This window comes from Coloeus monedula (assembly GCF_965178545.1).
Source record: "Coloeus monedula genome assembly, chromosome: 1".
In the NCBI taxonomy this organism is placed as follows: Eukaryota; Metazoa; Chordata; class Aves; order Passeriformes; family Corvidae; genus Coloeus; species Coloeus monedula.
The window spans coordinates 132,524,288-132,543,791 of NC_138781.1; the positions used below are offsets into that span (position 1 = coordinate 132,524,288).

Below are 19,504 nucleotides of genomic sequence, written 5' to 3' on the forward strand. Positions count from 1 at the left end.
TCAGTTCTCCGGCAGACAGCATTTTGCTTTTGTGCACTGTTCTTTTTTTACACTCACCACAGGGAAGTCTTTGGTTAGAGGGTCACTGTGATTGTGTAGTCTCCTAAGCAGAAAAGACTTAACTGCATTTGCTGCTGAAATAACTATAATTCTCTGTTCTCATGTAGTAGCTGGTGGCTGGAACAACTACGCAGCTCAATTTTGAGTGTAACTAGTGCATTTCCTTCTGGTCCTTGATCTATTTCTCCTTCAGATAAAAAATATCATAGGTTTGTTTTGCCTGAATTTGCTGCTGTAAGCTCCTAAGTTCATTTGACATTTTTGTATTGCAAATGCCATATAAAGCAGTATTAGTTCCTAAGACACTCTTTGGAAAACATAGCTTGGACACAGCTTGGTTCCCCTATATCAAAATTCCATTCTGCACCCACACACACTAAAAGTTAGTGTCCACAAATTTTAGGGATGGATGCTTTTAATGATAAATTAGAGCATGGATCCTATAGTCTCTGGGATTTCTGCCTTTTGTTTTTATTTTTCTCCATGCTTTGTATTTTTGGGAGCTACTTGGGGACTTCTGCAAGGTTACAGTATATTATGAGCTTAGCATGCATTTACATAATAACATAATCCCTTTTTTTTTCCCTTTTAGCATTACTGTATGTTGGTATAATTTTGCCCATCCACATATGAATGCAGCTGCATTAAAAAAAAAAAAATTACAGAATTTGAAAATAGCCAAACATCCAGGGAAGTTATCATGTATTGAGGAAGTAAAACCCCCTGTGCTGGCAGTAGTCACTGTGCATGGAAATGTTTATTATGGTAAACAAGAACTTGGTGCTTATCTGTTGATACATGCTTCCTCAAAACTTGTATGAACACTTTGTACCACTACTCAACTTTGCTGTAGGAAGGGAGAGGGAGGGTACATTGGGTTGGAAACAAGTGTGCAAAGCATATTTTATTATCATATAATCTAAATTTCTTTGCAAAACCAGATTAAAAATGGCATGATGGGTTTTTTTCTTGCAGAATGAATAGTCTTCAGGACTAGTGGTAATCTTAAAACACACTGAGAAAAAAGTATGAATAATATTTGGCCTAACTGGAAGTCCTCTTGTTTTTAAATAGGCTTCGATGTTGTCAGCAGAAAATGATCCACTTGGGCCTTTACCACCGGGCTGGGGTAAGTTAATTAGCTGTGGATTTCAGGAGGTGGCTGTTACAGAAATTTGGAATGCAGTTGTTGTATAGTGGATTTTTTTCTTTTTTTCCCTTAGAAAGGAGAGTGGATTCAAATGATAGGGTGTATTTTGTAAATCATAACACAAAGACAACACAGTGGGAAGATCCTCGAACTCAAGGGTAGGTGTGTATAATGACTGTGCAGATATAAAAGGTCTTGCTTAACTATTTTATATCATGATATGGGAGAAAAAGCACTGCCTGCAATTTCTTTTGCAGTTTACAAAATGAGGACCCTCTCCCAGAGGGCTGGGAAATCAGATATACCAGAGAAGGTGTCAGATACTTTGTTGATCATAATACAAGAACCACCACCTTCAATGATCCTCGTACTGGGAAATCATCTGTGTAAGTGAGAAATTAAATACATTTTTGAGAAATTAAATACATTTTTGAATGTTTTACCTTGTTATAGTTTAATAGTGAACTTTTCTCATACTGTAAAATGATCTACAGTTTTAGCTGGAATTGCACCCTAAGTTATAAACAAGTTTTTGTAATATAAATTTAATATATTTTTAAATTTTAATTGTTACTTTATCTATGTCACACTTTACTGCTCTGATTGAAATACCAAGATTGTAATAATTTTATTAATAGAGAGGGGAAGTGAGGTAAACCTGAATAATGAACTAATGTAACTAATAGTTATATTTTTTAAGAAACAGAAAATGATCATTCTGAGTATTGCTTATAATGATACACACTCTAGCAACAGTAATGTCTAAACAAAGTACTACTAAATACTTCTGAAAAAGTTTACATGCAAATCTTCTTTTGAATATTTTGTTTAGAAGTATTGACCCAACCTATAGTAGCTTTCTTAATGTCTTTTATATGGGGTAGGGTTTACTTCTGACAACGTGGTGATGACTTTTCATTCAGTGAGCGTGTAGAATGTTGCACTGGGAAGTCCTGCATAGTTCCAGAAGAAGCTAAATTTATAAAGCCTAACTTAGCAGTCTTTCTCTCAGTGAAGATAATAAATTAAATGTCTCTCCTTTATGTGACTTGTACTTTTTACAGGTTTCATAGGGATTTGATATCCTCTTCATCTTTCGTCTTTCTATCAAGTTTGGTAAATTGACTTGCAAAAAAAAAAAAAGGGTGAGGGATGGCGGAAAGGAAGACTGGCTTTCCAAGCCACCAGCTGCATTTGATCCTATCTTACAATAACAATTTTTGTGTATTTTTGAAATCTTCATGCTGTTGTTTAGCATTGAAAGTATTATTTGATGTCTGCATGCTTAATGTATCTCAAATATGTTTCCTTACAGAAATAAAGGGCCACAGATTGCTTATGAGCGTAGCTTTAGGTGGAAACTTGCTCATTTCCGTTACTTGTGTCAGGTACTGATTTAGTAATTATTTACTTATTGAAATGATTTGAGTTTTTACGTATGTATGTGCTGCCTTTTAATGTTACTGCCTTATGATTACAGTCCAATGCACTGCCAAGTCATGTGAAAATCAATGTATCCAGACAGACTTTGTTTGAGGATTCCTTCCAGCAAGTAAGCCTGCAAAAATGATTGTGTTTGTTTATGAAGTCAAAGCAGAAGAACAAAAATGGCCATAGCCAGTTCAGACTAAGGGTCCTTCAGGCACAGTAGTCTTCCCCTGGTATTAGCTAGTGGGGTTTCTTAGGAAAGACTGTAAGAACAGAAGTATTGTATATAATACTTTTATCATATGATCTTTCATTTTCCAGCTGTTTACAATTGAAATACTTCTTGAGCTTCAAGTAGTTTCTGAGTATTTTAATAATCCTCAAGGGATTTCTCTTCTGTGAGTTTGTCTGTGTTCCTCTGGTGAACTTTTTGCATCTACAGCCTCCTGTGGTAGAGTTCCATAGCTTAACCTACTATGGCAACAGCCACATTGGATTTGCTTTTCTGATTCCTGTGTGTGTTTAGATACATTACAATATGTTGTTTTCTCCAGTTAAAACTGGTGTCCTGTTTCATCCTTCAAAGATTAAATCTGTGTAATTGAAGCTTACAGTCCTTGAGCTCTTAGAATCTGCAGCCGGTGTATGATGAAAATTCTTGCTGCTGTCACCACATCAAGACCTCTTGGCAGGGATTCTCTATAAGTAAAAAGTATATTATAAATGAAAGTATATTGAATTTATTCTGGATTAAATTATTTCTTTAAGTGATTTCCCTAAACCCAAAAATCATATATATCAGATGAAGTGCCTTTTTGCCTGTTTTCCTTTAATAATGACTGCCTTAGGAAGACTGTAAGAACAGGGTACCCATACAGCAATACTTTCCAGATATTCCTTCCACTTGCTAGCAGTCTGCTGCTCAAGGATTTTAAATCCAAGTTGGTATTTTTGTGTGTAGTTCATTGATTGCATGTTCCATGAGATGGTCTACTTGCTTTTCAAATTTCTGCAACATTTGACATATATATCATTTCTGTACCAGCATTAAATTAAATTTGAATGAGTGATGTAGTGACAATGCATAATTTATAACTTATTAATTTATTTTTTTAATAGATTATGGCATTAAAACCCTATGATTTGAGGAGAAGATTATATGTTATATTTAGAGGAGAAGAAGGATTGGATTATGGTGGCTTGGCAAGGTAAAAGAAATTTGCTTAAATAGTTTTTATTTTTTTAATAGCACTCTACCCTTGATTTCTCTTGCAGTCTGACCCTAGGTACCTTCTTAGTCCCCCTAAATGTATTAAGGAGGTGGAACTGGCAGCACTGGCTATTTTTACAGGTTGTAACTTCACCTTGGTAAAACTATGGTCTCAGTTGTTCAGCTCTTTGACAAAGAGTGATGTTTAAATTAGATTGAAATTATTTGCTCTAGACTGAGTTATTTCAGAACCTTTCTATCAGAAAGCTCAGTTTTCCTAGAAATGGGGACTATGGGAAAATAAAGTGTTCTGCTTATTTGGAAAAATGGCAAGCAAACAGCAGATTGGGGCTGATAAGAACAGAAAGGAAAAAAACCAAAGGAGAGTAGTGCAGGCATGAAGGAACAGCAAACAGATCATGTCAGCTCCACTGGAATGTGAAACAGCTGGAGTATGAGTTTTTCTAGAATCTGAACTGGAAGTTGGAGGGGAAAAATCTGATAACAAGAAAAACACAGACAAAATTTCATTTCTTGACCACAGATAATACAACCACTGGCTACTGCTGCCTGTTACTTGAATGAAATGTTACTGCTAGGATAAAAATTTCAGTACTGCTGTAGATCCAGGGAACTGGAAGAGGTTATAGGTGATAGAATTTTTCTTGTCATGTTGTTTTGGTTTTGTTTTGTTTTTTGTTTTTTTTTTTTTAATGTAAAAATGTTCTGTTTTGGTTCTGTTCTGGTTTTATGTAGCTTCCTGTGTTAAAATGGAATTCAGTGAAAACGTGTACTATTTATAAGTAAGGAAGCTTGCCTCTGAAGGTTGAGCTTCTTTGGGTATGTGGTGTTTTGCTTCTGATTACAGTATCACATAGGCTTTTGGGGAGTGATTGCAGGAGGAATTCAATTTTTGCTTTGCATGGATTTTGTTTGTTTGGTGTCCCTATTGTGAGGGCTGTAGGCATAAGATGGGAACCAGGACAGTTCACATAATCTTTTCCATAGAAATGGAAGTATTCCATAGAAAAGATATTAAAATAATTTAACTGCAGTGTGTTAATCATAGAAAGTAGTAGAATAAATAAATAAATAAATAATACATAAGTAGTGTAATTTCATAGTTTCATAGTTACTTAAGTCTTGCCCAAGATTTTGTATGTGACCCTGAGAACCAGCCAGGATCTCATTGTAAATTGAGCTGAGAATTGTTAAGTGACACTAAATAAATGTTCATGTACTGACTAATGAAATACTGCATTAATACAAATATAGATCAGTTGTCTCTCAGCAGACTAAATTCAGTGTTCTCTTCAGATTTTTACCTTGCATGTAGCAGGACCGATCTGACATTATGTCCTGTGGCAAGTTTTAGCTGCTGATGTGAAAAATGCATTGCTCCCACAACTTCTTGTTAATGACTGATTTAGTTAATACCTCCCGTGTTATCTGACTTTGTTTTAATTTAAATGCCTATTAAATTTGATGCTTCTATGTAGTTAATGTAATTGTGTCACTGTGAAACTTGCCTAGAATGCTGTACAACATTCTTGTGCTTACTGGAAGATACGTGGAACTCTGTTAGGGTTATTGGATCCTGGCTGCCTTTCTCTGTTTACTCTTCCTGCTTGGCCTTTGGGTTGGAAGTGTATCATTGTGAATCATGATCCGTGACTTGAGTTTCGCAGCACTGGTAGGAGAAACATACTAGCAAACCTCATTTCTATTCCATGATCTTGAATAAATACAGAGGGATAGAAGAGATGCCTCTTAAATGTGACAGCTGAAAGGCAGTAAGAATGGAATTCAGTCCCTGAAGTTATTATGGGACAGACTTTTAGCTTTTTTATGTCACTAAGCCTGGTTATTTAGTACCAAACATTTAGTGCCTGATACAGGAGCTCCTGAGTGTGTATGACTGCTCTGAGGTCTCTGCAAATACTGTAAAGCAACGAATATTATAAAAATCACCTATCTGAACACTGAAATACCAGATTCTGGTATTATTTCAGATCACTTGAGTTGAAAACAATTGAAGTGGTGAAAAACATGTATTCATTTAACCTCAGCAAAAAGATACTTTTACACTGTCATGTCGTGTAGGCTTAACCAATACATGGTAATTTGTTAAACTACGGTAACTCAGTGTGTGTTTTTCTGTCAGACTGGAAAAGCAAATAAGGTGTGCTTAAGGTTTCAATTTCTTTGTTTTGTTTTATCTAAGTTGTTTATAATAAGTATGGAATAATCTGTGATTTTTTTTGAGTAAAGATGTGAGTTGTAGACAGTAAAGTAGGCATGAGGAGGGTAAATGCTGTGTACTAGTTGAGGCAAGGACTGTGTAAGAAAAAAATGTTACTGAGAGGCAGCTAAAACCTGTGCTGTGAGGGTGCATTCAAGGTGAAAATCTTAACTATAATTTCTAAACTTTGGAAACTATGACTTTCTAACATTATTTGGTTTGATAATTAATTTTCTATATTTAAGAAGTGTATAATGCCATATATTATTCTGTGATTCTAATACAACACTGTTTATATTATTTTTCAAAGTTTGCATATATTTTGACCATTTTGCTAGTTACCTAAGGGGAATGGTGATAAACATCTGTATTTGATGTTTTTTTATGTGTATACATGTTTTTTTTTCCTTAGAGAATGGTTTTTCTTGCTTTCCCATGAAGTACTGAACCCTATGTACTGCCTATTTGAATATGCTGGCAAGAGCAACTATTGCCTGCAGATAAATCCAGCATCAACAATCAATCCTGACCATCTTTCATATTTCTGTTTCATTGGGCGCTTTATTGCCATGGTAGGTTAGATTTTTAAGGTTTTATATTTGCTGTAGCTATACATTTACTCCTGAACAGTATTTGTTTGTACAGTTCTTAAAGGTTATATTAATCTCATAGAAATGGAAGATTAAGGCATATAAGTTTATTGAGCCAATTCCCTGAGAGTTAAGTCTCTTCCACACTCATGTTTCCTGGGAGAGTAATGAAAGTTAATACGACATTCGATATAATATTTTATTTTCATCAATTGGATGTGTGTACTTCATGCAAATTGCTGTTTGATTGAGTGTCTGAATACTGATGCTCTGAAAAATGTGACATATTTTGTGAAAACAGCTCCTCAGTTGGACTTGGTATACCTTAGTGTATTTGAAAAAAATGAGTTAGAATGTTTTGCAGAGTACACTGAGCCTTAATTTAAATGTACATGCTTGGATACCAAAGTCAGATACTGCAGAGACCAAAAGCTGTCAGGGAGCTGATTCTCTGCCATCAGATTTCTCTTTAACTACAAGCTGATCAGGCATGTTGTATCATTTCTTCTGGTATCGCTGAGTTGGTCTTCTGTAGTGACTCCTGTTCTGTCACATTTCTTTCCTTCCATGTAGTGATACTGTCATCTTTCCACATAATCATCATGTCTACAGGTAGTCCTCAGCAACACCCCTGAACATGGTGAACAGTGAAACCAAAAAGAGTTCATATTGAAGAGACTAATGCCTTATGTTGTTCAGGCTTTGTGTATGAAATTAGAATAAATACAAGCCAAGTGTAACATAAATGAAAAAATACTTTCAGACTTAAATTAGGTTTGGGTGGTTTCTTAGTTCTGCTTTTCTTATAGATTCTTCTTGAGAAATTATTCAGTTATGATGATAACATCTCTGATTTCAAGTGTTTTATGGCCAAATTCACAGTTTTTATGCCGTCATGAAAATTTATCTCATTGTGTTAACACTTTCAATAGGCTGCCAAGTTTTTTCTTTATTTTAGAGTCCTCAGCAAGTTACAAGGCTGCTTAGAAGGAAGGCATGATAAAGCCAGTTATGTGCTAGAGCCATTGTTTCTTTTAGTTGGTGTTTTTTGATCTTGTGTGTAAGAAATGTTAACTTTAGGAAAGCTATTTCATAACAGTACAGATCAAAGTAAAAAGCTTAATTAAAGTAATTAATGTAATTAAAAGACAGACTTTTATTTCCTGAAGTATATATGTGTTTATATTTTAAATTCTCCACGTGGGGCGAGAGAGACCTGTGTAACAGTGCCTGATGTGCAAGGTTTGAGTGTATTCATGGTTTATACTGGATGGTATTTTCTGCAGTGCTTCCTGGGATATCCTCTAGTGGCTTAAGATAGCTCAGGTAATAATGTAACTGGGAAATGCAGTTGCAGTTTCTGTTCTTCTCACAGTTCTAAAATAGTAGTGGGTTTTTTAGTTTTAAGTACTGAAGTAACTACAAATGTTTTCAACTGAAACAGGATTAAACATAAAGAATATGCATCTTACTTCGTAATAAAAACCTGTTAAATGAAGTTGGCTGAGGCAGCTTTTATATTTTGCTCGAAGATTACCATACATATTAAATAAGGTAATTTTAAGAACTTAATCTTGCAAAACCAGAAAATCACATGCCCAAATGCTGCACTTGAGATTGAATTTCTATCAGGTCACCTTCTCATGAGAAGAGTAGACTAGCTTAAAAGTAAATAAATGTATAAACAAACAAATAAATAAAGGCCTCTAAGAGAACCTCTTTAGGCTCTCCTTAAGCAGAAGAAAATGCATGCTAAGCCTAAAAGGGGGAAATTAGGTGGGGAAAAAAGATGGAGCCTAGAGGAAATGGGCTGTTAATTGGCTGTTCTGCTCACAGAATTTCAGATGTGATGAAAGAGAAGCGATGAATGCCACACATGGCCTATGTTTAGGATGATTTCTTTAAAGAGCTATTTTAATGAAGAAAGTGTACTTGATAAAGCTGAAGGGAAAAAAGGGTTTCAGGGTTATGGTTGTGCTGTGAGCTCTCAGATGCACTGAGTCAGTGTAGAGGTTAACACTGTGTGTGTGTGTGTCTGTGTGTGTGTAATGCTATGCTTCAGTACTAGAAAGCAGGTTTCTAATTCTAGAAATCAGTGTGGTGAGACAAGTGTGACCATGTTTTGGGTTTGGGGTTTTTTTTCAGTTTCGTGGAGAACTCAATTCCTCAGTTCTGTTACTCACCTATAAAAAAACCATGATTCCCAAAGCTCTTTCTTACAAGCTGCAGTAGCATTCTGTAATGGATGATGTTGGATGTATGTATGTAGTAAAAAATGGCAGTAGTACTCAAGTAGGATCAAATATTATGATCAAGTAGGATAAAATAACACAATTATGCCTATTCACATAATGAAGGTGAAGAAAGGATGAAGTCCTTTTATGAGAAGTTTTTTCTTCTAATCAAAGAATTTCTAAATCGTAATAACATATGCTTGGATAAGTTTTGTCTTTTTTTTTGCTTCCCATTTAATTTAATGCTTTGTTCTTTATAAATACAGTTTTAAAAAGCTGGTACTACTATTGGGTGCTTTTTATTATTTGAAGGAGAAAGGAAAAAAAAAAAAGACTGAGTCCAGAAACACTTCAATAAGTCAGTAGTTCAATAAAAACTGAACATATTTTTCTGTTCAACAGGCATTGTTTCATGGGAAATTTATTGACACTGGTTTTTCTCTGCCTTTCTACAAACGAATGCTGAGCAAAAAGCTTACTATTAAGGACTTAGAATCTATTGATACTGAATTCTACAATTCCCTAATTTGGATAAGGTTTGTAGTTCATTTTTTTGTGTGTGTCTTTGATATTTTATGGATTTTTTGTTTATATAGAATTCATTACAATATTTTTTTCTTGCCATCCAGGGATAATAACATTGAGGAGTGTAACTTGGAAATGTACTTCTGTGTGGATATGGAGCTCTTAGGAAAAGTAACCTCACATGAACTGAAATCAGGAGGTTCAAATATCTTGGTAACTGAGGAGAACAAAGAAGAATATATTGGGTAGGAAGGTGTAAATGCTGAAAAAAGTGTTCCATGTTTCTCCTGTTGCTCTAGTCTTTTTTGGCACCGTGGTTTTTGTTGGTTTGGTTTTATTTTTTTTTTTTTTTCTTCCCATGATACTATGTAATTCTTGTGGCTGTTACTGAAATGGTATCTTGGTACATGTTGCTATCTTGATACACAATCACTTGGTACAGAAGGAGACCATGTGAGGAGATGAACTGTCGTGCTCTTGTACATGTACAGTGAGAGAACAGGTGAAGGCCTATTTTCAGTAACTTCAGGTAACAAATCCAGGTAGAGAGAAGATATCTATTTAACAGAAGATTCTAAAATTGTTCAGAACTTGACTCTAAATGTGGAAATGGAAATTCAGAATGCTGTGTAACATGCTGTGACTTCAACTGTTGTTTTTAAACTCTTTCTGCTGCTCTTTTCTACTTATTTCCTAATTTCATCACTGCCCTTCTTTTTCTGAACCTCTATTTCTGATCTACTTGGTGATCTCAAAAGCAGATGTACACAGACCCTTTTCTGTGATGCAGTGTATATCCAGTGCTACAAATAAAGTTTCCACTTAAATTAGTGGTCTTCAGTTTCTGAGAGAAATATAGTATATAGATACATATATATAGTATATATATATTCTATAGTATATAGATAAATTAAAGTTAATAATAATATTTATTTTTAACTGGAATGGTAATCTAAGTTACATCTTGCTACTTTACTATTACCTGAGTTTGAAGATTTGGGATAATATAGTAGGTTCCTTATAGTTAATAGAATTGAACAGTGTAAGAAGTAAAACTTGAGGGATTCTTACCTGATGGGAACACACACACAATCCTATGTGTTTGAACTTCTTCATGTTGAATGCACAATTGATGTTTAATTCACGTTTGGTTTTGTTCTACCCCAGGCTAATGGCAGAGTGGCGATTTTCTCGGGGAGTTAGAGAACAAACCAAAGCTTTTCTTGATGGTTTTAATGAAGTAGTTCCTCTACAATGGCTACATTATTTTGATGAAAAGGAACTGGAGGTGAGGTTTTTTATTCAACATTTTTACCTTTTGCAAGGATTATACATATGGAGAGATTAAATGGATATGTCAGCTTGAATCTCGTCTGTGCGTCCTCCATTTGATAGCTTCTGGAACATGGAGAATTTATGAGGAGCAGTGGGATTAAATCATGATAAAATTGAATCAGTATTTTGAATCAGTGTTTTGTGGTGTTCAGTATTGCAGCTGGGATGGGCTCTGTGGCTCAGACCCAGGAAGCCGTGACCGACCAGAGAGCGCGTCCTGCAAGGGACAGTCCCCCAGAGGTCTGCGGGGATCCCTCAGCCACCGGGCTGCCTCCGCAGAGGGGTGCCTGTCTCAGCAGGCTGTCAGCTCTTCAGGGATTTCAGTGAGAGTGATTTCAGCTCTTGTCCTGCAAGGCAAACCCCAGGCTGGACCAGGAGGAGAGAGACGAGAGGCTCCTTTGGCGGTTCTGCATGGGGCAGCTTTATCTGACCCGCTCCCCGCGAAGGGGAGGCCAGGGATGAGCTCTCCGATCTCTAAGGGGGAATAGGGGTAGTTCTTATAGGGATGCAAGGGTGGGTGTGAGAGGGTAAAAGCCAGTGGGTTACAAAGGATCTACAGAGGGTCTCCCAGAGGATCATGGTTCTGTTTTCTCTCACCCTCACTGAGAAATGCCGCCTTTTCCAAGGGGATCTTGCTGGGAGGCTATGCAATCCCTCCAGGCTGGGCATACCCCACAGTTCAGCATTAAAATGTTTTTTTGAAAGTTATCTGTGAAAGTGTATCAGATCACTTATGGATCTCTGAGTCACAGACTTTTCCCTCTCTGGTAGATGGGTAGAATTACCATGTAACAGATGACAAAGAAGTTGAGTGTAGTGTATAGCGATTGCTTGGTATCACATAGACAGTCTAAGGTTCTAGGGTTCTTACATTTAAAGACAGAAAGCTGGAGCAACCAACAAGGTTTGAAATTGAACTTTGCAGATCCTCAGTATGTAACCCAAAGGCTGGTAACAGGGATTGCTTGCATGCCTCATGTTTACTTAACAATCAGCCTGCCCTGTGTTCACTCTTGGGGTTGTGAGTTGGAGTAGGGACAACAGGCTCTGTAGTGCTGTGCTCATTTATTTCTGTGTGACTTGCCAAGGTTCCCTGTATATGAGCAGCTTTCTGAAACCTTCTTAAGTTAAATGGGAGGGTTTTTTCTAAGAAAAGGCTTTGCTTGATCTTATTCAGTGTTCAGTTTTGTAGAAGGCTTTGCCTTTAGAACTTTAGGCTTTCATTGCCTCTTGTAATGAATACTTTTCAGACTTACACTTTGCAGTATGTTTTATTTTTATTAGTAGTAGCCGCAGCAATATAATCATTATCATTTTGGAATATGAGGCAAAAGTTTAATGGAGAGGGTAATCTCCTTCTTAATATAAAAATTTCTCTTATGGGAAAGGTAGTATCTTTTATTATTGAGCTATTAGTTGGAAGATACCAAGTTTCTGGTATTCAGTCTTTCAGACCACTTAAATATGTACACAATTTTGGAGTAGCTCTGTAAACTTTGGAAAAAGGAAAATCTAATTGAGTAGTAAAATGAAAAAATTACCAGTCCTTTTTTTGGAGCAAAAACTTTCATTTTTTTTACTATATCTCATACAAAATAGAAAATACTCTTAATTTATGTGTTTAATGTGAAGAAATTGTTTTCTTTTCTAGGTTATGCTCTGTGGTATGCAAGAAGTTGATTTAGCAGACTGGCAGAGGAACACTGTTTATCGTCATTACACAAGGAATAGCAAGCAGATCATATGGTTCTGGCAGGTATGTTAATCAGTTATAGTTCTGACTTCTTTAGGTTTTGTGTTGTTCTGGAGCACAAATGACATGTGGAGTAGAGGGCCATCCAAATGAAGGTTCTTACAGCTTCCTTTCCTTTTTCTTTTCAGAGAAGGAAAGGAGGATTACTGGTCTTTAGGGAGCATACTTTAGGGTGAGAAATGGCAGATAGATACACACATTACATTTGGATGCCAGCTAACGAGTATTTTCTTCTGTATATTGTCCTTACTGATTGTTCAGTGAGGTTTTTTTTTATTCTGAGCAGTCATTTGCCTTCTTAATGTTTTTGTATGTAGTACACCTGTACATCTTCAATTTCCAGTACCTGAAGGGAGCCTACAAGACAGAGAGGGACGTTTTACAAGAGCATGTAGTGACAGGACAAGGGGAAATGGGTTCAGAAAGAGGGTGAGGGTGTGAGGCACTGTTTGCTGTGAGGGTGGTGAAGCACTGGAACAGATTGTCCAGAGAAGTTGTGGATGCCCCATCCCTGGAGGTGTTCCAGGCCAGGCTGCATGGAGCTCTGAGCAACCTGGTCTAGTGGAAAGTATTCCTGCCATGGCAGAGGGCTGAAACCAGATGATCTTTAAAGTCCCTTTCAACCCAAACCATTCTATGATTCTGTGATCTAAAAATGCCACATAGTACTTTTGATTATTGTCATATTAACTGCTCTGGTCTAGCACTGAATAATCTTCACTCACATTTTAATGAAGTTGGCCAAGGAAAAATCCTCAAATACTATTCAGGCTCACAGCTTCTATGAATTTTCCTGAAGAGAAGTCAGACCTAGGGTCTTCCTATCTTATGAAAAATCACCATTTTAGAGATGCTTTTGACTAAGTTTCTCTGGGAAAGTGATGCAAATCAATTATTTCCTATTTATATTGTAAGATCTGATGATACATCTTTTTAAGATGCTTGGTACTGAAAGAATCTAAAGAAGTATCAAGATTTATATGCAAGTTTTTCTGAGTCAAAATTCTAGGTATATTAATGCCCCCTGTCTTACTGAGATGTTCTCCATCTCTGCTCTCTTTTCTTCCTCTTCCTTTCCCAGTGAATTTCCTGACAAAGTGATGCAGCTGTTATGGATGGGTTTTCTCTCACTGAGACTTCCACATACAAGGAATATTTAGTCTTGAAATACCCTGAGTCTGTGGCTAGACTAGTGCTGTGTTTAATAACAATGGCAGTAGTCTTTATAAAAAGCATTGGCATGATTTATATTTTAGTGTAGAATAAAATAGTAAGGATTCTTCTTATTTGCTGTGCCTTCACACTGTAATGGATGACAGTGCATGTAATCTGAAATCACTGTTGTTCTCCCTCCACCCAATTTTGCTAAAGTCAAGAAATGCAAGCTGGTACCAAGGTGGTGTATTTTTAAATGGAATTAGACTTTTTCAACCACCTCACGGGGTTTTTGTTTTTGTCCAGCTGTGTTAAAACTTTTTATTAAGTAATTTGAATTTCTGTGCCTAGTTTGTAAAAGAAACAGACAACGAGGTTCGCATGCGACTTCTGCAGTTTGTCACTGGCACTTGCAGATTACCTCTGGGTGGATTTGCTGAACTTATGGGTAAGTAAAAGGTGACCAAAACAGTTCTTATATTGTCACTGTGTCATTTGCAAATGAACCGTGCTGCAAGCGTACAGGTAAGAGGAGATTCATGTTCATCACCTTGTATCTAGAAGGGCTTTTGATATCATAAATCCCATGAATACGTTTATAAACTATTTGGAAATTAGCTCGTTTCTGTGAGAAGCATGTTCATATAACTGATGAATTCTGTCTGCTGTGTCTGAGTTGTGTCTTATGTGACGTATATATCATGTATGCTACTTAAAGGGAACAGATTACTCTTTTCAAAATCTTCTTTTCTAGGAAGTAATGGTCCTCAGAAATTCTGCATTGAAAAAGTTGGCAAGGAAACCTGGTTACCAAGAAGTCACACTTGGTGAGTTGTTACATGTAAACTTTCTGTACTTTTAGTGGTTTATCTCTTCCAGGCTTGCATTGGCCAAATTAAATGAAATCTAATTTGAATCAATTCTCTATCTCCATCTTCAGCTTTGTTTGATTGCCCTGTTATGACAGTACTGAAAACTTTTCTAGTTGCCCTCTTCTTAAATTTTGCTACTGTGCTGAACAGTTTGTCAGTGCCAGATCTATCAAAAGTATGAGAACATCCGTGTGTAGAACTCAGGGGTGTTTTCCTAATTATTTTAGAGAATATTAAATAACTGAACAAGTCATGTTAGTAGTAGGTACATACAGTTATTAGATACAGTTATTATGCAGTAACCTTATAAAAGATGAAATGTATAGTCATGAGAAGAAATCACAGCAAACGCTCAAAACAAGGATGCTTAGCCAAGAATGCTGATACTATTTCCCACCAGGCTTCAGATGGGCCATTATTGGCTTGGCATTCCTGTGCATACTGAACTGGTGCAACAGGTACACAGATCAGTTTTTTATATAACTGTGCAAGATGGACACACTTTCCTTTGGCACCATGTGACAATAATATTCGTCATGCTTTTAAACTACTTAAAGGTTATCTTCCATTTTACATTTTCTCCACTGGATTTTTGTTTAAGTGATGTTTGCAAGAGTTACACATGTCTTGTCTAGGATAATTTTGGGGAAGATGTGGAATGAAATGTTTTGGCAGAAGCTTTTAAGGGCAAAGTTTGGAGGAAAAAACACCCACCTATATCCAAGCATGTGTAGGAAGGAGAAAAGTTGATTTTCATGCTGTTGTTGAAATTTGGAGATGCATCAAACTGGGACTATATTAAACTTCATGCTGAAAATTTCCTTTTCTAAGTATTACTATTATAAGAAATAGTAATTATTATTGTAAGTATCATGTTTTTATATGATATTTTTTCTAAGTATTATAGTTCCCTGTATCTTGGGCTGTCTTCAGTCTTTAATGATTCTGGTTTTTTATCTGGTAACAGTCTTTTGTTTCTTTAAATATTCCTCTGAAATTTTGTTTTTACTTCTTGTAGAAATGTCAAGGCAGTGAGATAGTGCTGATTTTTATTTCTTTTTTTCTAATTGTTAGATCAGAACATTTATAACTTCTACTATAACAGCTGAGTTCTGTAGAGTTTTACATGGGATTTAGATAAATGTAATAAAATTCTGTTTTCTTTTTGCTCAGTTTTAATCGTTTGGATTTGCCACCATATAAAAGCTATGAACAACTAAAAGAGAAGTTGCTCTTTGCCATTGAAGAAACTGAGGGATTTGGACAAGAGTAGAAGTGGCTTCTAGTCAAAAAGGATCTCTTGCATAATAAAAGGCCCAGCCAACTAAAATTGCACACTTAATTGTATATAAGCTTTTTGTTCTGTACAGTGATCTTTCTGGAACTCTAAAAGTTTAATTGTTCTCCGTTCTTCCACAAATATATGCAAAACAGTTCAGCCTTTTCTACTTTTATTTATTGCCCTTTCAAAAGACCAGAAAAACCCCTCCATAAATTTTGAAAGCAGACAAGAGACTTATTTAAAATATATATATAAAAAAATATAAATATATATACTAATGAGCTCTAGTTTTATAGAGCTTTAAGTGTATGAAAAGTTGCAGCCATTTGAAAGGGCCTGGATTTGCTTTATCTTGGCTTTATCATTCAGAAAAATGTTTAAACTGCTCAGTGTTCTCTTAAGAAACATCTCCAAGTTTGTTTTACTGCATGGCTGTTCTAAAAGGTGTTAAAGGCTTAGGCCAAACGTATCCTAAATATGTAGAAAGATGCTGCTGGTATTTGAGATGACAGAATCTGTTGTTCTGTCAGTTTAATTTTTTTAAATACATAAATAGCTGATATATCCCTCCTTACTGATGTAGCCAAGGTCATGAATAAAGCCTTTACTACTTGCACAAGAGTCATGTACAATGAGATGAATGTGATTTAATGTTGAAAGGAATTGGTGCCACTGTTCTGACTTACTGCAGGAGCTGAACAGAGTATTTTAATTCATTTGAGCAGCATTGAAATTTGTTTACATAGTACCTTGGGTTATGACCACGAGGATGTTAGGTAATCTTCAAAGAAAAAATAATAAAAGAGAAAATACTACCCTTTATCTTCTTGGTCTGGTGTCTTGCAGGCTTTTCTCTTTTTTTTGTTTTGTTTTGTTTTATTTGGTTTCCCTTTTCAATCCATCATGTCCTTTTTATAACGTTGTAGAGTTATATTAATGTAAACTGAGCTATAAGGGTATACAAAAGTTAATGTGAATTTTGCTGCTTTCTGTGTTCATGTTCAGTTTCAGATACTGGATCTAGTAAACTCAAATAAAATGAAAGTTACTTAAGCTTTGCACAGATAAAAATATTTAGTATTAAATACTCTCATTTCTCTAAAGTTCATAACAGCAATTTAGACGTACTTGAATGAAGTACATCTAAAACCTATCATCCTTCTATGTAGGTCAGGTTTGTCCTAAGTGCACAATAATATAAAAGCAAAGTTTTATTGGCATTTTATTGGCATATATTTGCTGAACTGCAAAGATGTGTTTAAAAAAGTACTAAAATTTAACACCTTATTCATGTGAATTATATTAAATGCTACTTTTAGCAAACTGTGCTTCCTTATTTTAGAGTAAAAATGTTTTAAATCACCATTTGTAATATGCTTTAAATATTATCTGTAAATTCCATTACATTTAAATTACACAGAATTTTGTACACACATTAAAATGATTTTAGAATACAATTCAACACACTTGTGTTAACATATCATATTGCACTGTTAAAAGTGTACATGTGGAAAAAATAGCTATATCTGTTCCTGTATCTTTCCAATACAGCAGCTGAATTCTGCCAGAAATTTATTTTTCTACTTATGGGATTGTCTCGAGGCTTTGTATTCAATATGCACAGCTTACACTGGAGCTGTACCTGTACAGAGCTCTGGTCACAGCAGTGGTGCAGCAGGCCCAACAGACTGCTGTCTTACATGAACTCTTCTGTAAGAGCTTCAGAAATTTCCACCACTTTGAGGGTTTTTCATACATCACCAAATATCTTCTGCAAAACCATTTTTATATAGCACTGAATTCGTTTGAAGTGCAAATCCACTTAAATTATCACTTTTGCTGATTAGAATGGAGGAAGTTTAAGAAAACAAACCAAGAAGGTCAAAGGCCAGGCACCAGGAGTGTGTGTCACTTGCCTAAAAGACAAGGAGGGCTAAATGTCACAGTTAATGAATTTGCACTAATGAATGACTTGGTGACCCACTACCAACTGCTGAATTTTGTGAATCTGTGAGTAACTGAACAAAATAAAAAAGACAGCACATCACAAGAATGTAGTTGTTTCATTGTTTTGGTAACTTCTGCTGTCTCATAACTGCACTAGTTTTTCCTGGGGATAAAGATTAGTAAGCAAGAAAAAACCAAACCCAGTAGCTTTCTGTACATGTGTATGACTAACATGAATTTGACTATGAATTAGTCACAGACTAAGTCTGTGAATTGGACTAACTGAAACCTCCTGGCTACAGAGGAAAAAAAAGCAAAATTAATATACCTGTGTGCATGTATGTACTGTAATTGAATTTTCTGGGAATTTCAGTAAGACTATGTTGTAATTTTTTCTTTTCCCATTTGAATTCTGCATATTTCACCTATATTTGGGGGGAGTGAGTAAAACAGCCAAAAGAGGGAAGGCAGCAATGGCTGGAGGTCTGACCAGGGAACCAGTGAGGTAATACTACTTGAAGGAGCTGGTGTGTAGTTCATGGGTTTTGTTGGTTCCTTTCTTCCTGCAACTCAGATGCTTTTCACTACACCCTCCACAGTTGTTACTCAGTACCTGGATATTCTTCTTTTTTCTGCTGCCGCACAAGGCACCTAAGTAAAGGTGCCTCTGTCACAAAGCTAACAGAAGAAACTCTCTGTATGGCAGATGTTTCTGTAGAACATGAATGCAGAAAATTCTCAAACACTGTATCATCCACCGTGAGAGACTGTGACATAGAGGACTTCATTCTGAAGCTTTACTAATAGAAAAATAATAATAACTTTATGGTAGTTGAGAAAACCCTCTTTTAACTGTACTTTTGTGACATCAGGCTTTAATTCAAGCCCCAGATTCTCTCTCAACCATGATTTTTTACTACTGACTTAGCTCAGGCTTGGTTTGTTAGTCTAAGCAATTTATGCTCTTCTTCATCTTCCTCCTATAGATTGCAATACCCTTTCCTAGTAAAGCAAACATTAGGTATTTCTAATCAATTTTTTTCTATACTGTTGTACTGGCAATACCACATGTAATTGATTGCCTACCATTTTTTCATTATCTGGTCCTCTTCTTCTCTTGGGTAATTGGAATATATTGTTTGGCTGGACACCTAACTTATGTTACTTCGTGTTTCTGGTGAAAATTCCTGCCAACATAGTAGAAAGACCAAGAAGAATGTTTTATGTCTACAAACAGAAGTCCATATGCTTCCACACGGTAGTTCCTTTCTGATGTACTGGGAGTGTGTATTCATCCTGTGGTCACAGTCTAGGGTAAACGGTGTGTGCCCAGAAAACATTTACAGCCACTACATCATCAGAAAGCTTCTCACTGCACATGCTGATATCACCCATAAAGGGATTTTCTTAGATGTTCCCTACTGTTTTCTTTCCTTCGTTTTTTATTTTAAAACACAACACTTTCTGCAAAGTCAAACACTTAGCATTTAAGAGTATTGAAATTAATATGTGCAGCCTTAATGATAAATCTGTAGGAGCATCTATTACTCTTGAAGGCCATTGAAACTCACAGGAAAACACTGTAGAAAAAATTTCAGGATTATAATTATGTCATGACCTTGTCCCTCCTTTCTTTAAACTCATGCTAGTCATGTTTCTTGTTATTCCTCATAAATAACTTGTAGTTTAGAAGTGTAAAAAACTTAATTAAAAATCCATGC

General features: G+C 35.8%; 1 protein-coding gene across 4 annotated transcripts in view; it reads left to right on the forward strand.

The window, feature by feature from the left end:
- WWP1 (WW domain containing E3 ubiquitin protein ligase 1) overlaps nt 1-16,658 on the forward strand; it is a 58,225-nt gene extending 41,567 nt beyond the window's left edge. For all 4 annotated transcript variants that reach the window (XM_082283292.1, XM_082283295.1, XM_082283294.1 and 1 more), the window contains exons 11-24: nt 1,135-1,189; nt 1,284-1,368; nt 1,468-1,596; nt 2,526-2,598; nt 2,691-2,762; nt 3,758-3,846; nt 6,503-6,662; nt 9,317-9,450; nt 9,544-9,684; nt 10,607-10,727; nt 12,426-12,530; nt 14,034-14,130; nt 14,437-14,509; nt 15,728-16,658. In XM_082283292.1, coding sequence (XP_082139418.1) covers nt 1,135-1,189; nt 1,284-1,368; nt 1,468-1,596; nt 2,526-2,598; nt 2,691-2,762; nt 3,758-3,846; nt 6,503-6,662; nt 9,317-9,450; nt 9,544-9,684; nt 10,607-10,727; nt 12,426-12,530; nt 14,034-14,130; nt 14,437-14,509; nt 15,728-15,827 — 1,434 coding nt within the window. In that variant the 3' untranslated portion in view covers nt 15,828-16,658. The remainder of the gene's footprint in view (nt 1-1,134; nt 1,190-1,283; nt 1,369-1,467; nt 1,597-2,525; nt 2,599-2,690; nt 2,763-3,757; nt 3,847-6,502; nt 6,663-9,316; nt 9,451-9,543; nt 9,685-10,606; nt 10,728-12,425; nt 12,531-14,033; nt 14,131-14,436; nt 14,510-15,727) is intronic.
- Nucleotides 16,659-19,504: the final 2,846 nt, after the last annotated feature.